This window comes from Dipodomys ordii, unplaced genomic scaffold, assembly GCF_000151885.1.
Source record: "Dipodomys ordii isolate 6190 unplaced genomic scaffold, Dord_2.0 Scaffold249, whole genome shotgun sequence".
NCBI classification, from domain to species: Eukaryota; Metazoa; Chordata; class Mammalia; order Rodentia; family Heteromyidae; genus Dipodomys; species Dipodomys ordii.
In genome coordinates this window covers 277,393-298,543 of record NW_012267465.1, presented here as the reverse complement: position 1 = coordinate 298,543, position 21,151 = coordinate 277,393, and the positions used below count along the sequence as shown (strand labels likewise).

Sequence of the window (21,151 nt, the reverse complement as noted above, 5' to 3'; positions counted from 1 at the left end):
TAGCACTCTACCACTTGAGCCACAGCACCACTTCCAGCTTTTTTCTTTTTGCTTATGTGGTGCTGAGGAATCGAACCCAGGGCCTCTGGCATGCAAGTCAAGTGCTCTACCACTGAGCCACCTTCCCAGCTCATGAGACTCTTATCTCCAATAAACCACTTAGAAAACCAGAAGTGGCGCTGTGGTTCAAGTGGTAGAGCTCAGGGACAGCACCCAGGCTGAGTTCAAGTCCCATTACCGGAAAAAACATGTCCACTGTTTTTTTTTGTTGTTGTTGTTGTTGTTTTTTTGTCAGCTTGAACTCTGGGCCTGAACACTGTCCCTAGCTCTTCAGCTCAAGGCGAGCGCTTTACCACTTGAGCCACAGTGCCATTTCTAGTTTTCTGAGTGGTTTATTGGAGATAAGAGTCTCATGGATTTTCCTGCCCTGGCTGGCTTTGTGAACCGTGATCCTCAGATCTCAGCCTCCTGAGTAGCTAGGATAACAGGTGTGAACCACTGGTGCCTGGCTCTGTGTACATTTTTCATAGAACTTTTCTTCCCCCTCCATTTATATATACAGTGCATCTTGACTATTCACCCCCCTCCCATCATTCTCCCCCATCCCGTCTTTTGCTAGTTATCTTAGAGTCTAGTGGACTTTCCTGACTGGGCCGGCCTTAAACTGCCATCCTCTACACCTCATCTCTCAGCCTACTAAATAGCGAGGATTACAGGCGTGAGCTGCCATGCCTGGCTTCTAGGTCATTCCCCACCCCCATACTGCCTCTGCCTAGTTCTACAAACCCATCAGTAGATTGGCTGGGCACAGCCAATTCCTTGCAGTTGTGAGCTCTGATCAAGGTGGCTGGGGACAGTCTATTCCATGGCTGGGCCTGCTTCCTGTCCCTATTTTTGCTCTGTTGCTCCCTCTCACCTTCATTTCGAAACACACACGGCCCCTTCTGACCCCGTAGCTGGCACGGGCTCCCGACCACAGGTATGCGAAGCCCTCGATCGTGAGTGGATAGCCACTACTCCGGTCCCGGGCCACCTTGAAGTGCAGGTCGCAGTTATCTGTGGAGGAAAAAGCCTGCAATTGGCTGATGCTTTTCAGGTTTTGTTAAGAGTAACAAAATACATTGCCAGGGAGTGTTCCAGGCAACCAATGCACTCTCTAGCCACTCTCACTTTGAATAGGAAGTCTGGTCTAGTGCACACTAGCCTCCTGCTACCCTACAGGAAAGGGACTTCAGCTGGTGGAGTCCAATAATGGGACCCAGGAGAAATGTAGATGAACGGCCCCGACAGGAGTATCTTCTCATTTCAGCACTTTCAAATTTAGACTTCTGGCTGGGAATGTGGCTTAGTGTAGAGTGCTTGCCTAGCATGCATGAACCGCTAGGTTCGATTCCTCAGTTCCACACAAAAAAGCTGGAAGTGGTGCTGTGGGTCAAGTGGTAGAGTGCTAGTCTTGAGCAAAGGAAGTTCAGGGGCAGTGCTCAGACCCTGAGTTCAAGCTCCAGGACTGGCAAAAAAACAAACAAAACCACCAAAAAGAGAACACCAAAAAAGCTGTGACTCTGATGCACACAATGCCAGCTGAGACTGATGCCCTGGAGGCACAGGCTCCTGCCCCATCTCCCGCTGTGCCCCCCAGGAAGCCTTGCCTGCCCACCTCGCTCATGATAGGCTCTCCGTTCTCCAGAGGTGGGACTCTACGGCCTCAGATCACCTCCTAGACCACGGCTCCCCACCATGTTCAAAAATGGCTAACTTTACTCTGGGTAGACTTTGTCTTTTGAGAGCCTGCGATGAGATTGGGTGTAAGACATTCTGACTCTTCCCCAAGCACAAGGCCAGTACTCTTTCAGGAAATGCAGAATGAACTGCTGGGCTTTTGCTCTGCACCATGCTGAACCACACCCTTAGAGCCGACCTGCCCTTTACCCCCTACTTCTCCTTCAAGGGCTCTGAGATCCAATGCAGTCAGGGTGGAAGCCACTGATGCCGTGCGTGGAGAGCAAATGCAGATGGGCAGAGCCCAGGGCAGGCCACACTACTGCTGAGGACAAAGCAGCATTGGTTTCACCACGAATGTGAGTAGCTGATGGAAACTGAGTTCAGTCTCCCCAGTAGCACTCAGATTCCTTTCCTGATTAGGTGGTAACTCTTCAGGCACCTAGGGCGGTTCCAAGCTCTCAGAGGATACTCACTGAAAGACCTCTGGGTGTGTCTCCTCCCTGGAGAGAAGCCTGGGGAAGTGGAATGACCTGCCCAGGCTCCAAGGCTCAGCTGGCCTCCCCTATGCAACGGTGATGTCTCCCAGTGTACCTGGGATTCTGGAGGTTGGGGTACAATTTCCCAAGGGACTCACACGTGTCGATAGCCACCAGGGTGTCGTCAAAGTCGTCCTCATCCTCTTCGGCAGGAGGCTGAGGAGAGCGTCCCCTGTGTTGGGAAAAGGATGGAGTCACACGAGAACAGTTGGAGGAGTGCAGGGGAGGGGAATAAAGTCTCTGTGGTGACTCACGCATGCCCCCCTCCCCCCAATGGCCTCTAGAGTTTAGCAAAAGAATTCTGGAACCCTACCTACTTGCCCCAAAGCAATCACTGTGAACTCCCAGGATGGGGCTGCACCAGAGGGGGTACTCTGCTAAAGAGAGGCACCAGAACCATTTAGGAAGCTTTCTCAGACACCCCAAGATTCAGATCCCTGCCTTTGACCTAACCAGAATTGCCTTATTGCTTGGCTGCCATTGATTGTAGGCTACAGTAGCCCAGGGTGCCCCAGTTTTAGAGAGCAGGCAGGGTGAGGGCAAGAGCCTGGACAAACCTCAGTAATTAACATCTACCCACACACCAGGCTTCCTAAAACCCTGCATTGGACAGGATTTTGCTATGACCCACATTCTCAGTCTCTCAGTGTCCTCAATTATGTACATGATTATCTTCCTACTAAAACACTAAAAAAAGGATCATGTTAAAATACTCCTGGTTTCCACTGTAAAGAAGAGAAGGGTGCAAGGCGGTGGTTGGATGCCCAGCCTGCACAGCTCTATCCACTATGTGCAACATCTCATGCCCATCTGGGTGCCCATAGGGCCCACCTGGCCACTGGCATCCTTTGGCAGCAGGCTTCCTGTCCCACCAGTCCAGAGCAGCTAGGGCCCAGTGTGAGAGCACCTGTCATATCTTAAATCATCAGCAAGCAGCTCCTACACAACCTCTGCTTCGTGGGAAGCAGTGGAAGGAACCTGAGTAGTGTGGGCTCTGTGTCCTGACTTTTGTTATAGCACAGCACTCAAGCCCTTTCCAACAAGCTAGCTAGAATGGACTTCCGCAGGCAGGAAACACAACGTGTTGGAAGAACAGTCCAGAGGAGCAGGGGAAGGGATGCCATGAAGAGAACAGGCTTCAGACTCCTTGAGGAAGGAGGAGGAAGGAGGAAGGAGGGAGGAGAGAGGGGAGAGGAGGGAAGGGAGAGGGGAAAGAAGGAGGAGAGGGTTTGTCAGGAAAGGGAAAAGGGAAATGGTCAGTGCAGAGTCCACTCCCTCTTGAAAGCTCTTAAAATTCACTTGCATCTTGGCTACTCCCTCCAGGAGTTTGTGGCTCAGTTGTGTACAAGCTCTGTCTAGTACCTACCCTAGGGCAGTAAAAGGCAACCCTACTGTCCAGATTAGAAAAGCTCTTTCAAGCCTGATGCTTGTAATCACTCCTGTAATCCCAGCTGAGATCTAGAGGATCATAGTTCCAAGCCAGCCTGGGCAGGAAAGGCCATGAGACTTTATTTCCAACAAACCACCAGAAAACCAGAAGTGGTGCTGTGACTCAAAGTGGTAGAGCACTAGCCTTGGGCAAAAGAGCTCAGGGACAGTGCCCTGAGTTCAAGCCCCAGGAATAACAACAACAACCAAAATAAAAATAAAAGAAAGAAAAGCTCTTTCACTGGAGGGATGCAGGTGAGCCAGGAGCAGGCCCCTGTGGCAATAAAGGTACACTAAAGTAAAAGGCTAAGGCGGGCTACAATCTCACAGCTAAGAATGTAGGGTACTCTGAAGTGGCTGTGCAGGTGAAAAGCAAGGAGGAAATAAGAGGAAGGAGTAAAAGTTGAAGGAAGTTGGATCTGGCAGCAAGCAAGTGTGGGGAGAAGAGCCAGCAGCCGTTTCTCACACCCACCTCCTGTCTTCTCGGTGCTCAAAGTAGCCACGTCCCCGGTTGTCTTCATAAGGCCTCTTTCGACTCTGGAATTGCTGTCTGTCTGGCTTGAGCTGAGATGCTTCGGGTGGGAGGAAGCTGGGGGGTGCTTCTTGCTTCATCTCTGTTTTTATGTCTATTGCCAGGACAAGTCAGATGGTTAAGACACTCACAAAAGGGCTCAGCTACTATTTCTCTGGCCCTTTTACTCCAGGAAAGGTCACAGGCACCTGACTCATGATGAAGAACTGGGCCCAACAAGAGCCTGGTGGGCAGGCCAGGGCCTCTGTGAGGGGCTCAGGGTAGGATGCAGGAGGCAGGCTGACACAAGTTATGCAGTGGACTCTCAGGGCTCATGAGAAGGGGCACCCTAGCAGTACAGAGGACAAGCTCGTTATGGGCCTTTGGGAGCCCCTTAAGAGGCTTTGACTTCACCCTCTCCAATTTTTCTTCCCCGAGAATCTGTACCTTACATAGCAACTTCAGTCTGACAAGGGGAAAGAGGGAGCGACTTGACAAGATCATGGTGGTTCTACTAAGCCCAGTTACCCATTTTGTGGTCCTACTAAGTGCTGTTACTCCAGAAGGAAGGGTCTGTAGCCCAGTCATCACAAAGATGGGACAACCTTATTAAGTCATGCTATACACTCGAAGTCAAGGAGGGCTAACGTTCCAGGGACTGATAAGAGTTCCAGTCTGAGACAGACTCCAAAAACCAGTTAACTAAGGACAAATCATGGACTCAGCCTTGCAGTATTTCAGCGTCCCCATGCCTGCTGCTGTGGCTCATCTCAGCACTCTACCCAAGTCCACCCAACCACCTCCCAGCCTTTGTGGGACCCAGCAAGGCTCCTTGGTCTCCAGGACAGCAATGATAGTTGGTCATATTGAAGATAGCTCTATGACTACCAGAGCAGGCTGCTGATAACAGTAAACACCCACCTTGGCCAGATGCTCCCACAGGCCATAGACCTTGATACAAATCTGTAATTTAACCTCTATTCATCAACATCCTGAACCACACACACAAACACCAGGGAATTCACTTTGTGGACGGACCAAAATAGAATTAGACAGAATTAACTAGATTCACTAAGCATTTGGGAGGCTAAGGCAGGAGGGTCACAAGTTCAAGGCCAGCCTGGGCTACATAGTGAGATCCAGTCTCAAAATACAAATTAAAAGAACAAAGGCACTGGGGCTACAACATTAAGGGCAGGGAGGGGGGACCTAAGTTCAGACTCTCTCATGTTCCAATAGGGTCCTGAGCAAGGTGCTGGTGGATCACGCCTATAATCCTAGCTACTCAGGAGCTGAGATCTGGTTCAAAGCCAACATGGGCAGGAAAGTCCATGAGACTCATATCCAATTAACCACCAGAAAACCAGAAATGGCACTGTGGCTCAAAATGGTAGAGTACTAGCCTTGAGCAAAAGAGCTCAGAGACAGCACCCAGGTCCTGAGGTCAAGCCCCGTGACTGACAAATAAATTAAATAAAACAGTCAGTCCTGTATGAACAATGGCCGAGAGCTCATTTCCCAATTGCCAGCCTCAGTTCTGCAGTAGGACAAGCCACCAACTCAATCTATAAAACAAGAGAAGTTGGGTTCTATATGATGGGGGAACTATGCTCTGCAATGATGTCTTTACAAGTTAGAGAAACCCCGAGATGACACCAGGTTTACTTCAATCCAGGACTTCTTAAAGCCTTTAATGCTCTAATCTCCAAGAGAGATTAGATGCATTTGGCTAAAGAACCCTTTTCAAGGAGCAATGATATCCTAGAACAATTATTCTTTAGAACAAGGGATACCAGGCTAGGTTTACAAGGCTTTCTGGCCTCCATATTGTGAGTCTAAAAGGGACTCAAGTATTGACCTCAAGTACTGCCCTGGGTTACTGGTACTAAAGCCTAAAAAGGTATCATGAAGAATCTCCTTTCCCAACGCCATAGAGTGTGCCAGAATTCTTTTATGGCAAAATCAGACAGAGCCATGCATTGGAAGGTATATTACTTGAGAGGAGGAGACAAGAGGAATGCAGTTTGAGGCTAGTCCTAGGGAAAAATGTCGACAAGACCCTGGCCATTCTGATACAGGCCTATGATCCCTGCTACTTGGAAGGCAGAGATAGGAGGATCACAGTCCATAGCTGAACCCAAGCAAAGTAGGAGATCCAATCTGAAAAATAAAGCAGAGGGGTGCTAGTGGCTGATGTCTCGGATGCTAGTCCTCCTCCTGGAGGCCAAGGACTGTTGTATGAGAACAAAATAGCCAGAATAGAAAAGTTTACAAAACCCCTTCCACGCCACCTAGCTGGGCACAGTGGTGTATGCCTGTCATCCAGAAAGCCCACAATAGGTACACCAAACTCATGAGCAGGGATGCAAGATCCTATCTCTAAGAGGGCCGGAGGAATGACTCAGTAAAAGCACTTCCGCCTAGCCCTGGGAGGCCTGAGTTCAAATCAGCACTGCCACTCCCTCTTCCAAAAAGCAAAAATCAAACCAAACCAAAAAACACTAAAGCAACAGCTGGACATGTGGCTTGAGCTGTAGAACACTTGCCTAGCAAACACTTGCCCTAAGTTCAAACCTTCCCCCTCAGACCCCTAAATCAAAGCAAACCTTACACAGTGACAAAAGCCCCAAAAGAAAATTGCCCAAGCTGGATGCAAAGGCTCAGTTCGATTGGGCTTCAATCAGGAGCGGGAGTACAGGACTTTCCTACCTGGGGGATAGGTGGGCGGTGGCGGCTCCATTTCTAGCGGTCTCCGGTCATAGCCTGACTCATTTTCCTGCTTGATGACCTGGGTCTCGTAGAACTGGTTCTGCCTGGGAATATTGTCCATGACATCTTAAGACAAGAGAAATGAGCAGTTAGATGGGTGCTTTTGGAGGCCCTAGGCTAGATCGCACCACCTCACTGGGCCGGCTGGTCTGTAGAAGAGGAACACTTGTACCACAACAAAGCGGCCCCAGCTTGCCCCTCAAAAGGCTGCAGGTCCACACCTGTGACCGGGTCCTACAGAAACCCAACATACAAACCCAACGGACCATAGAGAAGTTGGGTCAGCTTGGCCTCTCAAGTCCCTACGCCAGTTCTGTAGGCATCTGGCACTCTATGGAGCCCCATTTAAAGCCAGCAGCCCTAGCTGTTCTGGACAGTGCAGTGCTTGGGGACTGGCATTCAGAGGACAAGCTTAAAAAATACTCAGAGCACACACACTGGCCCTCTGCCCCATCAGTATAGCCAAACTCTTTTTTTTTTTTTTTTTGGAGTGCCAGTCCTTGAGCTTCTTTTGTTCAACTAGTGCTCACCAGAGGCACAGGTCCATTTCTGGCTCTCTCCAATATTCAAGATTAGAGTCTCACAGACTTTCCTGCCTGGGCTGGCCTTGAACTGCTATCCTCAGATCTCAGCCTCCTGAGGGAGCTAGGATCACAGGTGCAAGCCAACCTCTTTTAAGAACCTCCTGGAACTGATAACAGTTGCCAAGGCAAAGGGTAGCCACCTTAGCTAGACGAAACAGAAAAGGGACCCTAAGGTGGGGGGGGGGAGGGGGTCTGAGCTGTTAGCACAGCCGGAGTTAGGTCAGAAGTAGCTAAGGGGAACTCAGCTCAAGACTAGCAATGTTACTGGTGAGATGCATACAACACACCAGACCCAGAATACAGCTGAGGATGAGCGTGCCCCAGTGAGGCCTGAGCAGCTTAACTGAGCAGATCTTTATACCAAAATATGTTCATTTTGATTGTGTCAGGGACTAGGAATACCAGGAGGTGAGAAAGGGACCTAGAAAGGAACATAAGCCTCAACTCAAAGGATACATAGGCAATGACTCATGGATGCGAACACAGAACAACACTCCTGGGCTAGGAGCACACATGGGAAAGCTTAGACTGAACAAAGGGACTGGACAAAGCACCAGACCAGATGCTTCAAGGAGAATCTCGCAGACAAACCAAAGAGAAGTTTTTAGAAAACTTAGGATGGGCAGTGTGCAGGCAACTGGCCCCAGGGGCAGGATTGCTGCTACGTGCCTTGCTGCAGCCCTCCTTGCTAGGCGCAGTGAGGCAGAACCACAGGCAAGGAGAGACTATTCTTGCCATTCGTTAGTTAATTGATTGGATCCTTTCTCAGAGGACAAGTACATCTGGGTACAAACCAGGTACAGTCTAAAGGGAGAAAAGCCCCAAGTCACGTGGCTACAGTATTTGTTTACGAACACTGAAGGAAGTTGCAGGGGGGACATGAAGCAGGGGCTCAGAGGGTTTTTGTCAATGAGAATAACGGAGAGAGGAAGAACTCATCTTCTTAACTGGAACAACCAGCCCTTTCAAACCATTGTGCTTTTACCAGGCTCTAAGCAGTGTTTCCCCCCCACAAAGTGTCTCTTTTTCTCTCTCCCTAAACATCTTTCCTGTACCCACAGATGCTGCCTTGCCATCTCCTTTCTAATAACAAGTAGACCCCATGTGAGTTTGTAACAATCCTGGGGTCAATATTGTAACCATTTTACAAACAAGGAAACAGGTTCACAGAAGTGAAGTGACTTGCCTACCATGGAACCAGATTGGACTCAGTGAGCCAGGTTCCCTGAAAGCCCCAACCTCACCTTTCAGAGACCCTTCTGGCAGCCAGTCAGGTGAGGGCGGCCTCCCCTTGCTGCACCTGCCAGGGTCCCTGAGCTCCAGACAAACACATCTACAGGCCACACTGCCAGGGAGGGGTATAGGTCACTCCTGTGGGAATTCCCAGCACATTCTGGGCATCCTAAAATTACACTCTAGACCAAACTGACACTCAGGTTGCCTCCTTCCAGGAGGTCCCATCTTTCTTGAACAAGTCAGTATACCTAATGGCAATCCCAAGTTCCTTCTGTGACCTCATTTCTTTCCTCAGTCTTAGCTCCAAGCCCCAGGGAGGGCCCTCTTTTTTGAGAAACACCACAAACCCTGGACGCCAGAATCAGGCAGCCCTTTTTGAACTCCAGTCATTCTATTCTCTCCAGTCCTAGAGTCCTCTCCCTCTCGCTCTCCTCAGAGGACTCAGATCTGCCTGAACCCCTTCTATTCCCACAATCACATCTTTGAGCAGATACAGAGGCTCCCCACTACCCCCAACCACGCTCTCTTGGGGCACACAAGTAACTGCTTCTAGGGACCCAGGAGCCCTCTCTTGGAAGCATTCAGCCCCAGAAGCACTGCAGGCCCCCACCCCACTGGCGCCTCAGGGAGGTCCTCAGCAAAGTCAACAGGTTTCCTTTCTCTTTCTACATTCTACAAGCTTTCCCCTGGGGTATAAGTGCAAGCCCAACTACCCACTCTTTCCCTGCTGGACTCAAGAATCCACTTGCAGTATTACCAACTTGATTTCTGCCCCCATCCATCCTTTGCTACCCAGTTAACCCAACCTATTCTGCAGAGGTACCCGTCCCCCAAATCCTTTGTCCAGTTCAGCCACTCCCTGGCCCGACACCAAAGTTTCCCTGAGTCTCCTCCAGAAAGCCAATTTGAAAAGCCCCCCCGCCAAATCTCCCAGCACCCAGCCAAGCCGCGTGCCCCTTAAAGTTGCTCCCCGCCCCCCATCGCCCTGGAAGAGAGATGCGGGTTCCGCACAGTCCAATCACAGTCCCTATTGCAAACACCCCCCCCCAAATGCATCACCAGCCTTACACGAAGAGCGCTCTGCCCCCTACAACCACCGACAACCTCGCCAAACCCACCCCAGAACCCCAAAGCGCACAATCCCCGGTTAACTCCCTCCGGCCTGCAAACTCGAGGAACCTTCGAAAACTCTCCCTTCCCGAACGACCCCAGGGAAACAAGGTTCCCCCCTCCCAAATCAGCGCACCCCAAACTTAAGACTGCCACGTCCAAGAGCCCTTTTTTTGGACCCCCTAAAAAAGAGGAAGAAGAAGAAAAAAGGTCTGTAGTTCTTCCGACTTTCTCCAGCTCCAGAAACAGCAGTTTCCGGTCTCTGGACCTCCCAGGGTCCCGAGCATGTAGGATATCCAGAGACACCCCCCACTCTTCCCATCTCGGATTCCCCCCATCACCACCACCACCGCACCCAATGCCCTCGGTCCGCCCGCTCGTTCCCCGAGGCCCAGGTCCCCTGATTCTTGTTTTTTCGTTTCCCCAAGCGGTGGGTGTCGGGCTCGATCCCTCGAAGCTCGAGACCGTCTCCCCGACCTCCGGCGCCGGACTCCCGCGTCCCCCGGACTCCGGGCCTCCCGCCCCCCGCCCCGCGCACTCTCACAATGTCCATCCGGCCCCGAGTAGCCGCCGGGCTCCGGGTGCGGCTGCAGCCCGGGCGGCGGTGGCTGCGCGGTCCCCTCCAGCTCGGAGCCCCCCTCGGTCTCGACCTCCTCGTTGTGGTGCCCGGGGGGCGGCCCCGGTTCGTCGTCGGCCTCGAGTTCCCGCTCGTCGTCGGGCTCCTCGGCCTCCAGCGCCGCCTGTAGCCGCTCAGCAAGCTCGGCCTTGAGGCCGCGAGTGTCCAGGCCGCGGCGCTGCAGTTCCTCGCGAAGTTCGTTCACCTTCAGACGACGTACATCCATGGCCCGGGCCCCCCGGGGCGGCCCCCGAGCCCGGCCCGGCCTCCCAGGGTTCGATTCCCCCCTTAAACCTTTCCTGTCAAGAGGCAAAAGGGGGGGAGAAAGGGGGGGGCACTCCAATGGCGGCAGCGGCTCAAGATGGCCGCCGCCTCCCCCCCTCGTCCGTGCCCCGGGAGGATGCAACACAAGTGCCAATTGGCCGGTGCGCGAGGGCAACGGGCGCGGACCGGGAGGTTCAGCCAATCAAACTGTGGCTTTCAGAATAAATAACAGCGGAAGGGCTTTTAGAGTTGCCGAAGAGGAAGCGTTGGCCTACGTCGAAGCCGCGGCCCGGAGCGGAGGGCGGGAAAAAGCAGGAGGCGGAGTGCATGCTGATTGGGTAGCGTCCACGCGCCAGCTTCCTGAAGGTCAAATGAGGGAAAGGGAGTAATGATTTGGACCAATTGGAAATGAGATTTCAGAATGAGCGCCACCCTCCCTCTACCCCCCCCACATGGCCTTTCCTACCCCATCCTTTCATCCCGCTTAAAGTGTCTCTGTAACACCCATTCTGATTGGTGTAGATCTCCCGCCCCTTGAGAAGTCTGAGCGGGTAAAATCACTAGCACCAATCAAATCGCGGGGCTGGATGGGGCGTGGCAGGACGAGTGTGTGTGGGAGTGGGGGGGGGAGAGGGAGGAGGAAAGTCCGTCAAAACCTCTCTTTCCTGTTGTCTTTAAGAAACCGGAACTAGAGATGAATTCACAGATGGCCCGCCCCTTGCCGTTAGGGCGGTTTCAAAACAAGCGGTCTACCAATCACAGCTCTGGTTTTATCTCACTAAAGCGGGTTTATCGTGCTCTCTTTAGAAAAAGCTAACGGTATTGGCCATTCTGCAGACGACTTTTTTTTTTCTTTCCCTCATTAATCTCCACTGGAAAATATAGGGAGTTGAGTTGTAAGTCGTGGTACTACCTAGTATCGGTTAGAAACTCAATTGCTTCCATGTTAAAAAAAAAACAAAACTTTTCCATTTTAGAGAGTGTTGAAGGGCTGCAAACGGGGCTTAGACTCAGAACGAGAAAAAAGTTGCACAGCAAGTCGCAGTCTGTCCTCCCCCCCCCCATCCCGCCTTTCCTGCTCACGGGGCGCTCTTCCCACGATCCTGGCATCTCTGCCCGTAGTGGACGGCCGCTCTGCACGCGAACATAAACAGTTTTGCCCTCCAGGAGCTCCAGAAGTTTGTAGATTTCCACCACCCCACCTCCCGAAATCCTCAAATCTATTCTGCCTATTTGGCGTCTGTACCAACACAGGGAACTGTGACTGTGTCACAAGGTCTTCAATCCTGTCCGCATCTTAACTCAGAAGACAGAGCTTCACTGAGATGTACGATCAGGATGCACGGTGCAGACACCCACAAAAGACACATAGCTGCTGAGCACCGGTGGCTCACATCTGTCATCTTAGCTACTCGGGAGGCTGGTATATGAGGACCGTAGGTTCAAAGCCAGCCTGGGGCAGGAATGTCTGTGAGACTCATCGCCAGTGAACCACCAAAAAGCCTGAAGTGGAGCTGTGACTCAAGTGGTAGAGCCCTAAGTAGCCTGGAGCAGAAAAAAAGCCTCAGGGACAGTGCCCAGTTCCCGAGTTCAAGATCAGGACATAAAAAGTTATCCACAGCCCACGATAAACCAATAGCAGTCATATGATATCCTGCGATCCAGATAAAGCCTCTTCTGCCCCCCAGATGTGCAAGGCCAGACAAACCTCACTTTGACCTTTTATGCGGCACCCACTCAGCGGCAGGACAAGACACTCACGTGGGCCCCGAGGTTCCAGTCCAGACACCCCGCCCCTCACTCACGCCCGACTTCCTCTCCCCTCCCTGCTCCCCACAAAAGATTGCTTCCAAAACAAAACTTTTTTTGTAGCTGGGCTTATACTGTTCTTGAGAATCACCAGCAGAGGGCGTCCGGGCGCTGCCTAGGATTTTTCCTCCATCTGTAAACCAGACCCACCCAAGGAACAAGTGGCAGCCAGGGCTCTTGGTGGAGATCCAGAAGGCCTGATCTTGGAGGAAGTCCCTTTGTGAATCTGTGGATCGAGATGTTCTGGTGCCTGTAGTCTCCATGAGAGTCTGCACGGGTTGGGGGTGTGTTGAGGACCTGTTGGTGTCTTCATGTGTCAGTGATTTACTCTGATTTCTTGCTGTTCTTGGTGGGTACCTGCCCCCGTGCATGACTGTAAAATGTCTTCTGTGTGATTTTTGCCAGTCTCTCTTACTAGATGTGTCTTTGTGGCCAAGTGTTCCTGAGCGTGTCTCCTAATTGAAGGGTATGTAGATATCCCTAGGATCCTGAATCTACAAGAATATTCCTCACAAGGGGTTTTTGAAAGCCTTGTGCTTTCCTTGCTCCCTTTTGTTTATTATGTTTATTTCTATCCTCTTCAATGAGGAGAATTCCCAGACCCACCAAATCTTCTTTCTACATTGTATTCTATTTTTTTTTAATGAGATAAGATTTGGCTCTGTAGCCAAGGATGACCTCAAATTGAATATTCTCATACTTCAGCCTGCCCAAGCACTTGGGATTACAGACATGCACTACCACAACCCTTCTTCATTGGGGGGTGTGGGTGTGTGTGGGGGGGGTTGATGGTATGAGGATTTGAACTCAGGACCTCAGGATTTCACTTTTTTTTGTTGTTCAAGGCTGGAACTCTACCACTTGACCCACACCTCCACTTCCAGCCTTTTGCTAGTTAATTGGAAAAGAGACATTTCATGGATTTTCCTAGCTGGGCTGGCTCTGAACCCAAATCCTCGCTCAGATCACAGCTTCCAGAGTAGCTGGGATGAAGTCATGAACAGATACCAGTGCCTGGCTCACCAATCCTTTTTTTTTTTTTTGTTGGTCGTGGGGCTTGAACTCTGGGCCTGGGTGCTGTCCCTCAGCTCTTCAGCTCAAGGCGAGCGCTCTACCACTTGAGCTACAGCGCCACTTCCGGTTTTCTGGTGGTTTATTGGAGATAGGAGTCTCGCGGTCTTTCCTGCCTGGGCTGGCTTTGAACCATGCTCCTCAGATCTCAGCCTCCTGAGTAGCTAGGATTACAGGTGTGAGCCACCAGCGCCCGGCTACCAATCCTTCTTTTTACCCTGGGGGAAACAGAATTGCCAGGAAGGGGACAAATCATGGTGAATGGAAACAAGAGACAAAAGCAGTGATTGACATTGTTTTTATAAGGCCCTGTGGAGGCACCCTGAGTCCACATTCTGTAGACCAAGGATGAGGGACTGGCTCAAGGGGGCAGCATGGCCCCAAAGAAGAGAGATGGTCCATTCCCTGGGGGGAAAGGTAGCATCCCTAATGCATTGCACAGGCTTGAGGGGGACACACCCCCAAGATGAGGGAAAGGGAAAGCATACCTAGCACACAGAGGAATATTACAAAGTTATAACTTCGGGATCATACCGATGTCCCAGACTTGTGGTCCCTTACAATTTTAGAACATCTAAATCTTTTTTCCTGGCTGTGGGGCTTAAACTCAGGACCTGGGTGGTGCTGTTCCTGAGCTCTCTTGCTCAAGGCTAGTGCTCTATCACTTTGAGCCACAGCTCTACTTCCGGTTTTCTAGAGGTTCATTGGAGATAAGAGTCTCATTGACTTTTCTGCCTTGGCTGGCTTTGAATCATTTTCCTCAGATCTGAGCCTCCTAAGTAGCTAGGATGACACACATGAGCCACCCATGCCTGGCTTCCAAATTGTTTTTTTTGGGTCTGGTCGTGGGACCTGAACTCTGGGCCTGGGCGCTGTCCTTCAGCTCTTCAGCTCAAGGCTAGCGCTCTCCCACTTGAGTCACAGCACCACTTCCGGCTTTTTTCTTTTTGCTTATATGGTGCTGAGGAATTGGACCCAGGGCCTCAGGCATGCAAGGCAAGCGCTCTACCACTGAGCCACCTTCCCAGCCCCAATTTTTTTTTTTGTCATGGGACTTGAACTCAGTGCCTGAGCACTGTCCCTGAATTTTTTTTTTAATTTTTTTCTCTCAAGGCTAGCACTCTACCACTTTGAGCTACAGATCCACATCTGAACATATAAACCTTAAACTACAGTGCTGATAGAAATGTGTATTCTTGGACCTTTGAGTATTGTCTTAAATAAGAGGAATGCAGCTTAGAGGACCTGAGGGTCTCCAATATTAAAGATGATTAACTCTGGTGTCTGATTAGTGACAAGTAAGCATCTTAGATGTATAGGACCCACAATTTTGTAACTATAGACCATGCAGTGCCTGGAAACATAAAACAGGCCAACATTAGAATCTTAACAGCATAATCATCTAGAACCTTTAAGCATCTGATCTAGAATCTTAAACCCAAGGAAGCTAGCTTCTTAGACTAGGCTTTAGAATGTCACATCTTAGAACATTATATCTTAGAACCATCTATCTTTCTTCTCTTAGAGTTTCTGAACAGCAACTAGAATCTTCGATTCTTAGACCCAGGATCACATAGAAGAGAATCTATGGTTATAAAGCCTCAGAGACTATAACTGACCATTAGAAGCTTAGAACTTGAGAAAAAAGATAAGGTTTTGGAGCCTTATGATCTAGAGTCTTTCAGCCAGAAAATCTAAACCCAGAGCCTTAACGTCAAAAATTTTAAATAATTGGCCTTAGGACCTCCATGTTTACAATGATAAAATCTTTAGGATCATAGAACCTAGATTCCTAAGGCACCCCAGAATTCAGAACTTTAGAAGAATCAAGAACAATAAAGCCTTAGGTCCTAGAAGAATCTAGGGACTTTAGAACTTGGAATCTTGGGCCTTTTATAAAGAATTTGACAACTAGAAAAATCTAGAGCCACCAAATCTGAGAACCTTTGAACCAGTGGGCCTTAAAATCTCCATATCTAGAACCTTTAACATTTTGAGAATCAGGGACTTTAGAATTTCAGGCCCTCAGAAGAACCAACTCTAGACTCCTTAAGCCTCAGGATCTACAATATTCTAGACTGTGAGACCTGGGAAAGAACCCTTGGAGAGATTGCAGTCCAGCCCCTTCCTGGCAGGGAGGGGAATGGTAAGGCACAGAAAAGGCGAAGCAAATCTATCCGGCATGGAGGAGACCAGACCTAGAGTGGGAAAGTGGGGGGGGGCAAGGAGGAGGTGCCCCCCAGTGGCAGTGCCTAGCTTGGGTCCTGAGAGGGAGTCTCCCTGGTAGAGGGTTGTTTTCAGGCACCATCTTCCTGCCCTGGGGGTGCCGGGGACCTCCTATCAGCAGACAGAGAGGGTCCAGGACTTGTCGAAGGGCAGAGGACATAGCGTCCAGCAGGATGGATCTCAGCTGCCGTGAGGCAGCTACAAGAATCCTTAGGGTCAGGCTGGGCTGGGGGTTCGGCTCCTCCAGCTGCTCCCAGTGGTTCTGGGTGACCCCCACCCTCGTCCATGTTGACGTAGAGGATTTCCTCAGGCTCTTGGGCTGGGGGCAGGGCTTTCAGTGTGTTCTCCAAGTCTTCCCGCAGTTCTGAAAAGCTTGGTCGGTCTCTGGGGTTCAATTCCCAGCACCGGAACATCAAGGCATACCTAAAGAAAGGTGGGAGACTGAGGTTCAGGAAAGTGGGGGGACATTCTGAAACTTCAATTTGAGGGTACCTATGGGGATTTGGGAAGTTCTATTTCCAGTCCCAGAGCTTGAATTCAGGGTCTTGTCTCTAAGCTTTTGTGCTCAAGGCTGGTACTCTACCACTTGAGCCACAGCTCCACTTCTGGCTTCATTTATTTATTTTTAGTGATCAGTGGAAGATAAGACTCTCACAGACTTTCCTGCCTGGGCTGGCTTTGAATGATCCTCAGATCTCAGCTTCCTGAGGAGCTAGGATGACAGGCATGAGCCACAGTACCTGTCTCTGAGCAGTATTTTACAGGGCTCAGGAGATGTTGGGGCTTTGTGCAGTGGTTCAGGGGGTGTGCAGTGCATTTTGGGGGTGGGGCCCCCAAAAGGGGCCCTGAGGGTCCTCACAGGCCATCCAGGCAGTCCACGGGCTGCTTCAGGCGGTTCCCCTGGCGCAGGTAGTCATAAATCTCACTGTTCTCCACTCCTGGATATGGGGTTTGGCCTCGGGTGGCGATCTCCCACATTGTGACCCCAAAGGACCACTAAGCGGAACAGAGGGAAGGGAATTAGAGGGGCTTCTGCTGCACAAAGCCACCCCCAAACACACAGGTCCAGAGGTACACGTGTGATCCCTGCACGCATGTTCCCAGCTGGTCCTGTGGGATCTGCATGGGCAGGGCATGCTGATGCACACATATATCCAATCCTGCAGGATGTACACGTTATGGTAGTGGGGCCGTGTGCACCTGCCAGCCATGCTGCTGCCACCATGCATGCACGAGTTTGGACACATCCCTAACAAATGCATAGAGGCTTTGCCCTAGCTAGATCAGAGGGGCCTTGACCTTGACAGCTGGGAGATGTAGTCATCACCTCCCACCATGTGTCCTTCCTCCCCGCCAGCCCCCACAAACCACATCACTCTTGCTGGTGTAGACGCGGTCTGCCAGACTCTCGATGGCGATCCATTTGACTGGCATTTTGGCAATGCGTCCCTGGCGATAGTAATCTCCATTGTAGATCTTCTTTGAGAGCCCAAAGTCTGCCACGCACACGGACATGTTCTCGTTCAGCCTGTCCACATGAGGGAGAGAGGCCATCAGCCTCCTCTACCAGGAAGCCAGCCCAGATTTTCACATATACCCCCCCCCCCCCCCCCCACCTTCACTGCCCTGCCTGGAATTGGATGGAGCAGGGGTGGGGGGTGATGGGAGGGTGTCTGTCTTCTGTACCCTCACCCCAGTCCCTAAGGAGACTGCTTCACTTTTTTGCAGGGGGGGGAAGGGATGGGGGAAATTCGGTCATGGGGCTTGAACTAAGGGTCTGGGCACTGTCCTGGATTTTTTTTTTGCTCAAGGCTAGAGCTCTAGTACTTTGAACCACAGCACCACTTCCAGTTTTCAGGTGGTTAATTGGAGGTAAGAGTCTCACAGACTTTCCTGCCCAGGCTGGCTTTGAACCTTGATCCACAGATTTCAGCCTCCTGAGTAGCTAGGATGACAGGCATGAGCCACCGGTGCCCAGCTTTTTGTTCCCTCTTATAACAAGAAAATGGGTATTAGTCTTCAATGAACCAGCTCAGCTTTCACTTTTTGCCAGCTTCTAAGCTTCTCCTAAGAATTTTGGGTTTTACTCATGAGTTTTCTTGCTGGGTGCAGTGGCTTATGCCTGTAATTCCAGCTATTGAGGGAGGTGGAGATGCAGAGGTTCAAAGTTACAAGCTGGGCCATGAAAAAAAAAAAAAGTTAGCAAGACACTATCTCAACCAAGAAGGCTGGCCATGCCTGTCATTCTAGCCCAGGCAAAAACATGATATGAGACTCTATTTGAAATATAACTAAAAAAGGAGAGGGGTTCGGGGAGATAAGGGAGAGAGAGAGTTAAGGGAAAAAAATAGAATAGATTAGGAAATATGGGGGGAAAAAAAGCCAGGCACTGGTGGTTCAAGGCTCTAATCCTAGCTACCCAGGAGGCTGAGATCTGGGGATCACAGTTCAAAGCCAGCCTGGACAGAATGGCAGTATAACACACTCACATACAGTTCCTGGCAGCCAGGTCTCGGTGTATGAATCTTTTGGTACTCAGGTATTCCATGCCACTGGCGATGTCTGCCATGAACTTCACCAACATTTGAGTGGGCAAGAACTGGGGGGGGGCAACAGGAGGGAGAGGAGTCAGCAGAGGAAGAACCCCAAAGTTCTTCCTCTTTCCCTTCCTGGGCTAGTGCTGTTCTGCTTGTCATGATTTCCCAGGCTTTGCTATGAACTCCAACCCCTTTCTTTTTTTTTTTTTTTGGGTCCGGTTGTGGGGCCTGAACTCTGGGCCTGGGCGCTGTCCCTCAGCTCTTCAGCTCAAGGCTAGCGCTCTACCACTTGAGCCACAGCGCCACTTCCGGCTTTCTTTCTTTCTTTTTTTTTTTTTTTGCTTATGTGGTGCTAAGGAATCGAACCCAGGGCCTCGAGCATGCAAGGCAAGTGCTCTACCACTGAGCCACCTTCCCAGCCCCTCCAACCCCTTTCTGTAGCCAACAGTTGACCATGGAGCTTGAACATAGGAAGCTGTCCCTGAGCTTTTTGTGTCCCAGGCTAACACTCCAGTGCTTTGAGCCACAGCACCACTTCTGGTATTCTGATGGTTCATTGGAGATAAGAGTCTCAGACTTTCCTGCCCTGGCTGACTTCAAGCCTGGGTCCTCCTCAGATTGCAGCCTCCTGAGTAGCTAGGATGATCAGCTTGGGCCACAGGTGCCCCACAGGGAACCCACAATATTTTATATGATATAATCCTGTCTTCCTCTGTCACTGGTTACACACCAGGGGGCTCCATTTTTTTTTGCCAGTCTTGGGGTTTGAACTCAAGGCCTGGGCACTGTTCCTGAGCTTCTTTTGCTCAAAGCTAGTATTCTGCCACTTGAGCCACAGCACCACTTCCGGCTTTTTCTGTGTGTGCACTACTGAGGAATTGAACCCAGGGCTTCATGCATGCAAAGCAAGCACTCTATCACAAAGCCACATTTCCAGCTCTCATTTTGGGTCTTTAGACAAGCCAGCCTTAGCGCCCACATTCTGTGATTTCATGGAGATTTTTCCAGCCTGAATCTCTGTATACCCTTGGCAGGAAATGCCCCCTCCCACCCCATTCCGCTTTAAAATCTTTATGCCTAGAATCTCCCTGCATCCTTATCATCAGTCCGGTTTCCTTTCTAGCCCTTTAATTGCCCAGTTTACATATTTGTTAGTTTGTTTATTTCCTGGTTCCCTCCCAGGAAGCCTTACACTAAGAAAGCAAGTTCAAGGTCATGGTAACCTTCACTGTATGTGACAGTGTTGGGTACCTGATAGATGCTCAATTAATAACTTGCATACAGGATGAGAAATGTCCTCTCACCACTGGCTGGTCCCCAAGCCGGGAATAAAGGAGGAAACTGTGCAAATCTCCATGCTTCATAAAAGGTAAGATGACCACGGGTTCTGGAAAGCCCTCTCGTTCTGAGCCCTGGAAACAGACCCCTGAGGGGACCCCCCCCCACAACGGGGCAGTGGGGTCATTCCAGCTGGGAAGAAGGGGAGCCCAGCCCCTCCCCCTCGCCAAGCCCTCAAATCTAGCTGCTACATGGTTTGGGGGAAGGGGGTCAGTAGCCAGGATTGGAAGTCTGAGGCCTTCATTTCCCAGGGACTTTTCCGGAGATTCTCCAGGGAGGGCTATTTTTGGGGAAGGGTCAGAGGTCACATTCCAAACCGAAAGAGAAAAGGAAGGGGAGCTCTTGGGTCCCGAAGGGTGGGGGAGCAGCAGGGAGCCTGGGCATTTGATGGATCTATTACTACAGGGAAAGTGATGTGGGGGGTGTCTGCCTTCTGGTATGGGGCCACATTGGAATGGTTGGCTCCCCCACCTCCTTCCCTTCCTCCCTATCTCTCCTCCCTCTCTCCCTCTCTCCTACCCTCCTCTCCCTTACCGATGAGCTTCATGACGTTGGGGTGGTCAAACTCTTTCATGCATACAGCTTCACTCAGAAAATCCTCCAGCTCCGACCTGGTGCAAATGGCAACTTGCAGGGGGGGGGGGAGATGCTCAGGAGAGACGGAGGGGACAGCATGAAAGTCCCAGAGACTCTTTTATTTACTTTTTTTTTTTTTTTTTTTGCTAGTCCTAAAGCTTGAACTCAGGGCCTGGGCACTGTCCCTGAGCCTCTCTGTGCTTAAGGCTGGCACTTTACCACTTGAGCCACAGGGCCACTTCCAGCCTTTTCTGTTTATGTGGTACTGTGGAATTGAACCCAGAACTTCATGCATGCTAGGCAAGCACTCTACCACTAAGCCACATTCCCAGAGACACTTATCTCCAGTGTACCAGCAAAAAGCCAGAAGCAGCAGTGTGGCTTAAGTGGTAAAGTACCAGTCTTGAGTGGAACAAGCCAAGGGACAGTGCTCAGGCCCTGAGCTCAAGCCCGTATTACTGTCTTTAAAACAAACAAACCAACCAACAACGAAAGCAATGGTTAGGTATAGCTTGGTAGTAGAACTCTTGCTCATCTCCTGTTTTGTTATCAGTCTAGTTTCTGCTTTTCAGTCTCTCCTCCGTCAAAGTAGCAATGTCCTTATGTTCAATTTCTTCTATTGAAGTATCTGTTTCCCAGCTTGATACACTGGGGTCACTAGCTTTTTGTTATTGTTGTTATTGGTTACGGAGCTTGAACTCAGGGCCTAGGCTCTGTCCCTGAGTTCTTTTTTTTTTGGGTCCGGTCGTGGGCCTGAACTCTGGCCTGGGCGCTGTCCCTCAGCTCTTCAGCTCAAGGCTAGCACTACCACTTGAGCC

General features: G+C 50.7%; 2 protein-coding genes across 4 annotated transcripts in view; both read right to left on the bottom strand.

The window, feature by feature from the left end:
* Hnrnpul1 (heterogeneous nuclear ribonucleoprotein U-like 1) overlaps positions 1 to 10,890 on the bottom strand; it is a 28,894-nt gene extending 18,004 nt beyond the window's left edge. Inside the window, exons 1-5 of one of the 3 annotated variants that reach the window (XM_013036113.1) lie at positions 10,441 to 10,890; positions 6,907 to 7,032; positions 4,159 to 4,312; positions 2,357 to 2,430; positions 917 to 1,056 (exon numbers count right to left, since the gene is read on the bottom strand). In XM_013036113.1, the coding sequence (XP_012891567.1) occupies positions 917 to 1,056; positions 2,357 to 2,430; positions 4,159 to 4,312; positions 6,907 to 7,032; positions 10,441 to 10,738 (792 nt within the window). In that variant the 5' untranslated portion in view covers positions 10,739 to 10,890. Of the gene's footprint in view, positions 1 to 916; positions 1,057 to 2,356; positions 2,431 to 4,158; positions 4,313 to 6,906; positions 7,033 to 10,251; positions 10,381 to 10,440 lie in introns of those variants that run through there. The other 2 variants (XM_013036114.1, XM_013036115.1) reach the window with 2 other exon arrangements.
* Positions 10,891 to 14,752: 3,862 nt separating this feature from the next.
* The window catches only part of Axl (AXL receptor tyrosine kinase), a 26,284-nt gene continuing 19,885 nt past the window's right edge, over positions 14,753 to 21,151 (bottom strand). The window contains exons 13-18 of the mRNA XM_013036092.1: positions 20,292 to 20,384; positions 19,724 to 19,845; positions 18,372 to 18,481; positions 17,251 to 17,410; positions 16,742 to 16,878; positions 14,753 to 16,305 (exon numbers count right to left, since the gene is read on the bottom strand). Of these exons, the coding sequence (XP_012891546.1) occupies positions 15,954 to 16,305; positions 16,742 to 16,878; positions 17,251 to 17,410; positions 18,372 to 18,481; positions 19,724 to 19,845; positions 20,292 to 20,384 (974 nt within the window). The 3' untranslated portion in view covers positions 14,753 to 15,953. The remainder of the gene's footprint in view (positions 16,306 to 16,741; positions 16,879 to 17,250; positions 17,411 to 18,371; positions 18,482 to 19,723; positions 19,846 to 20,291; positions 20,385 to 21,151) is intronic.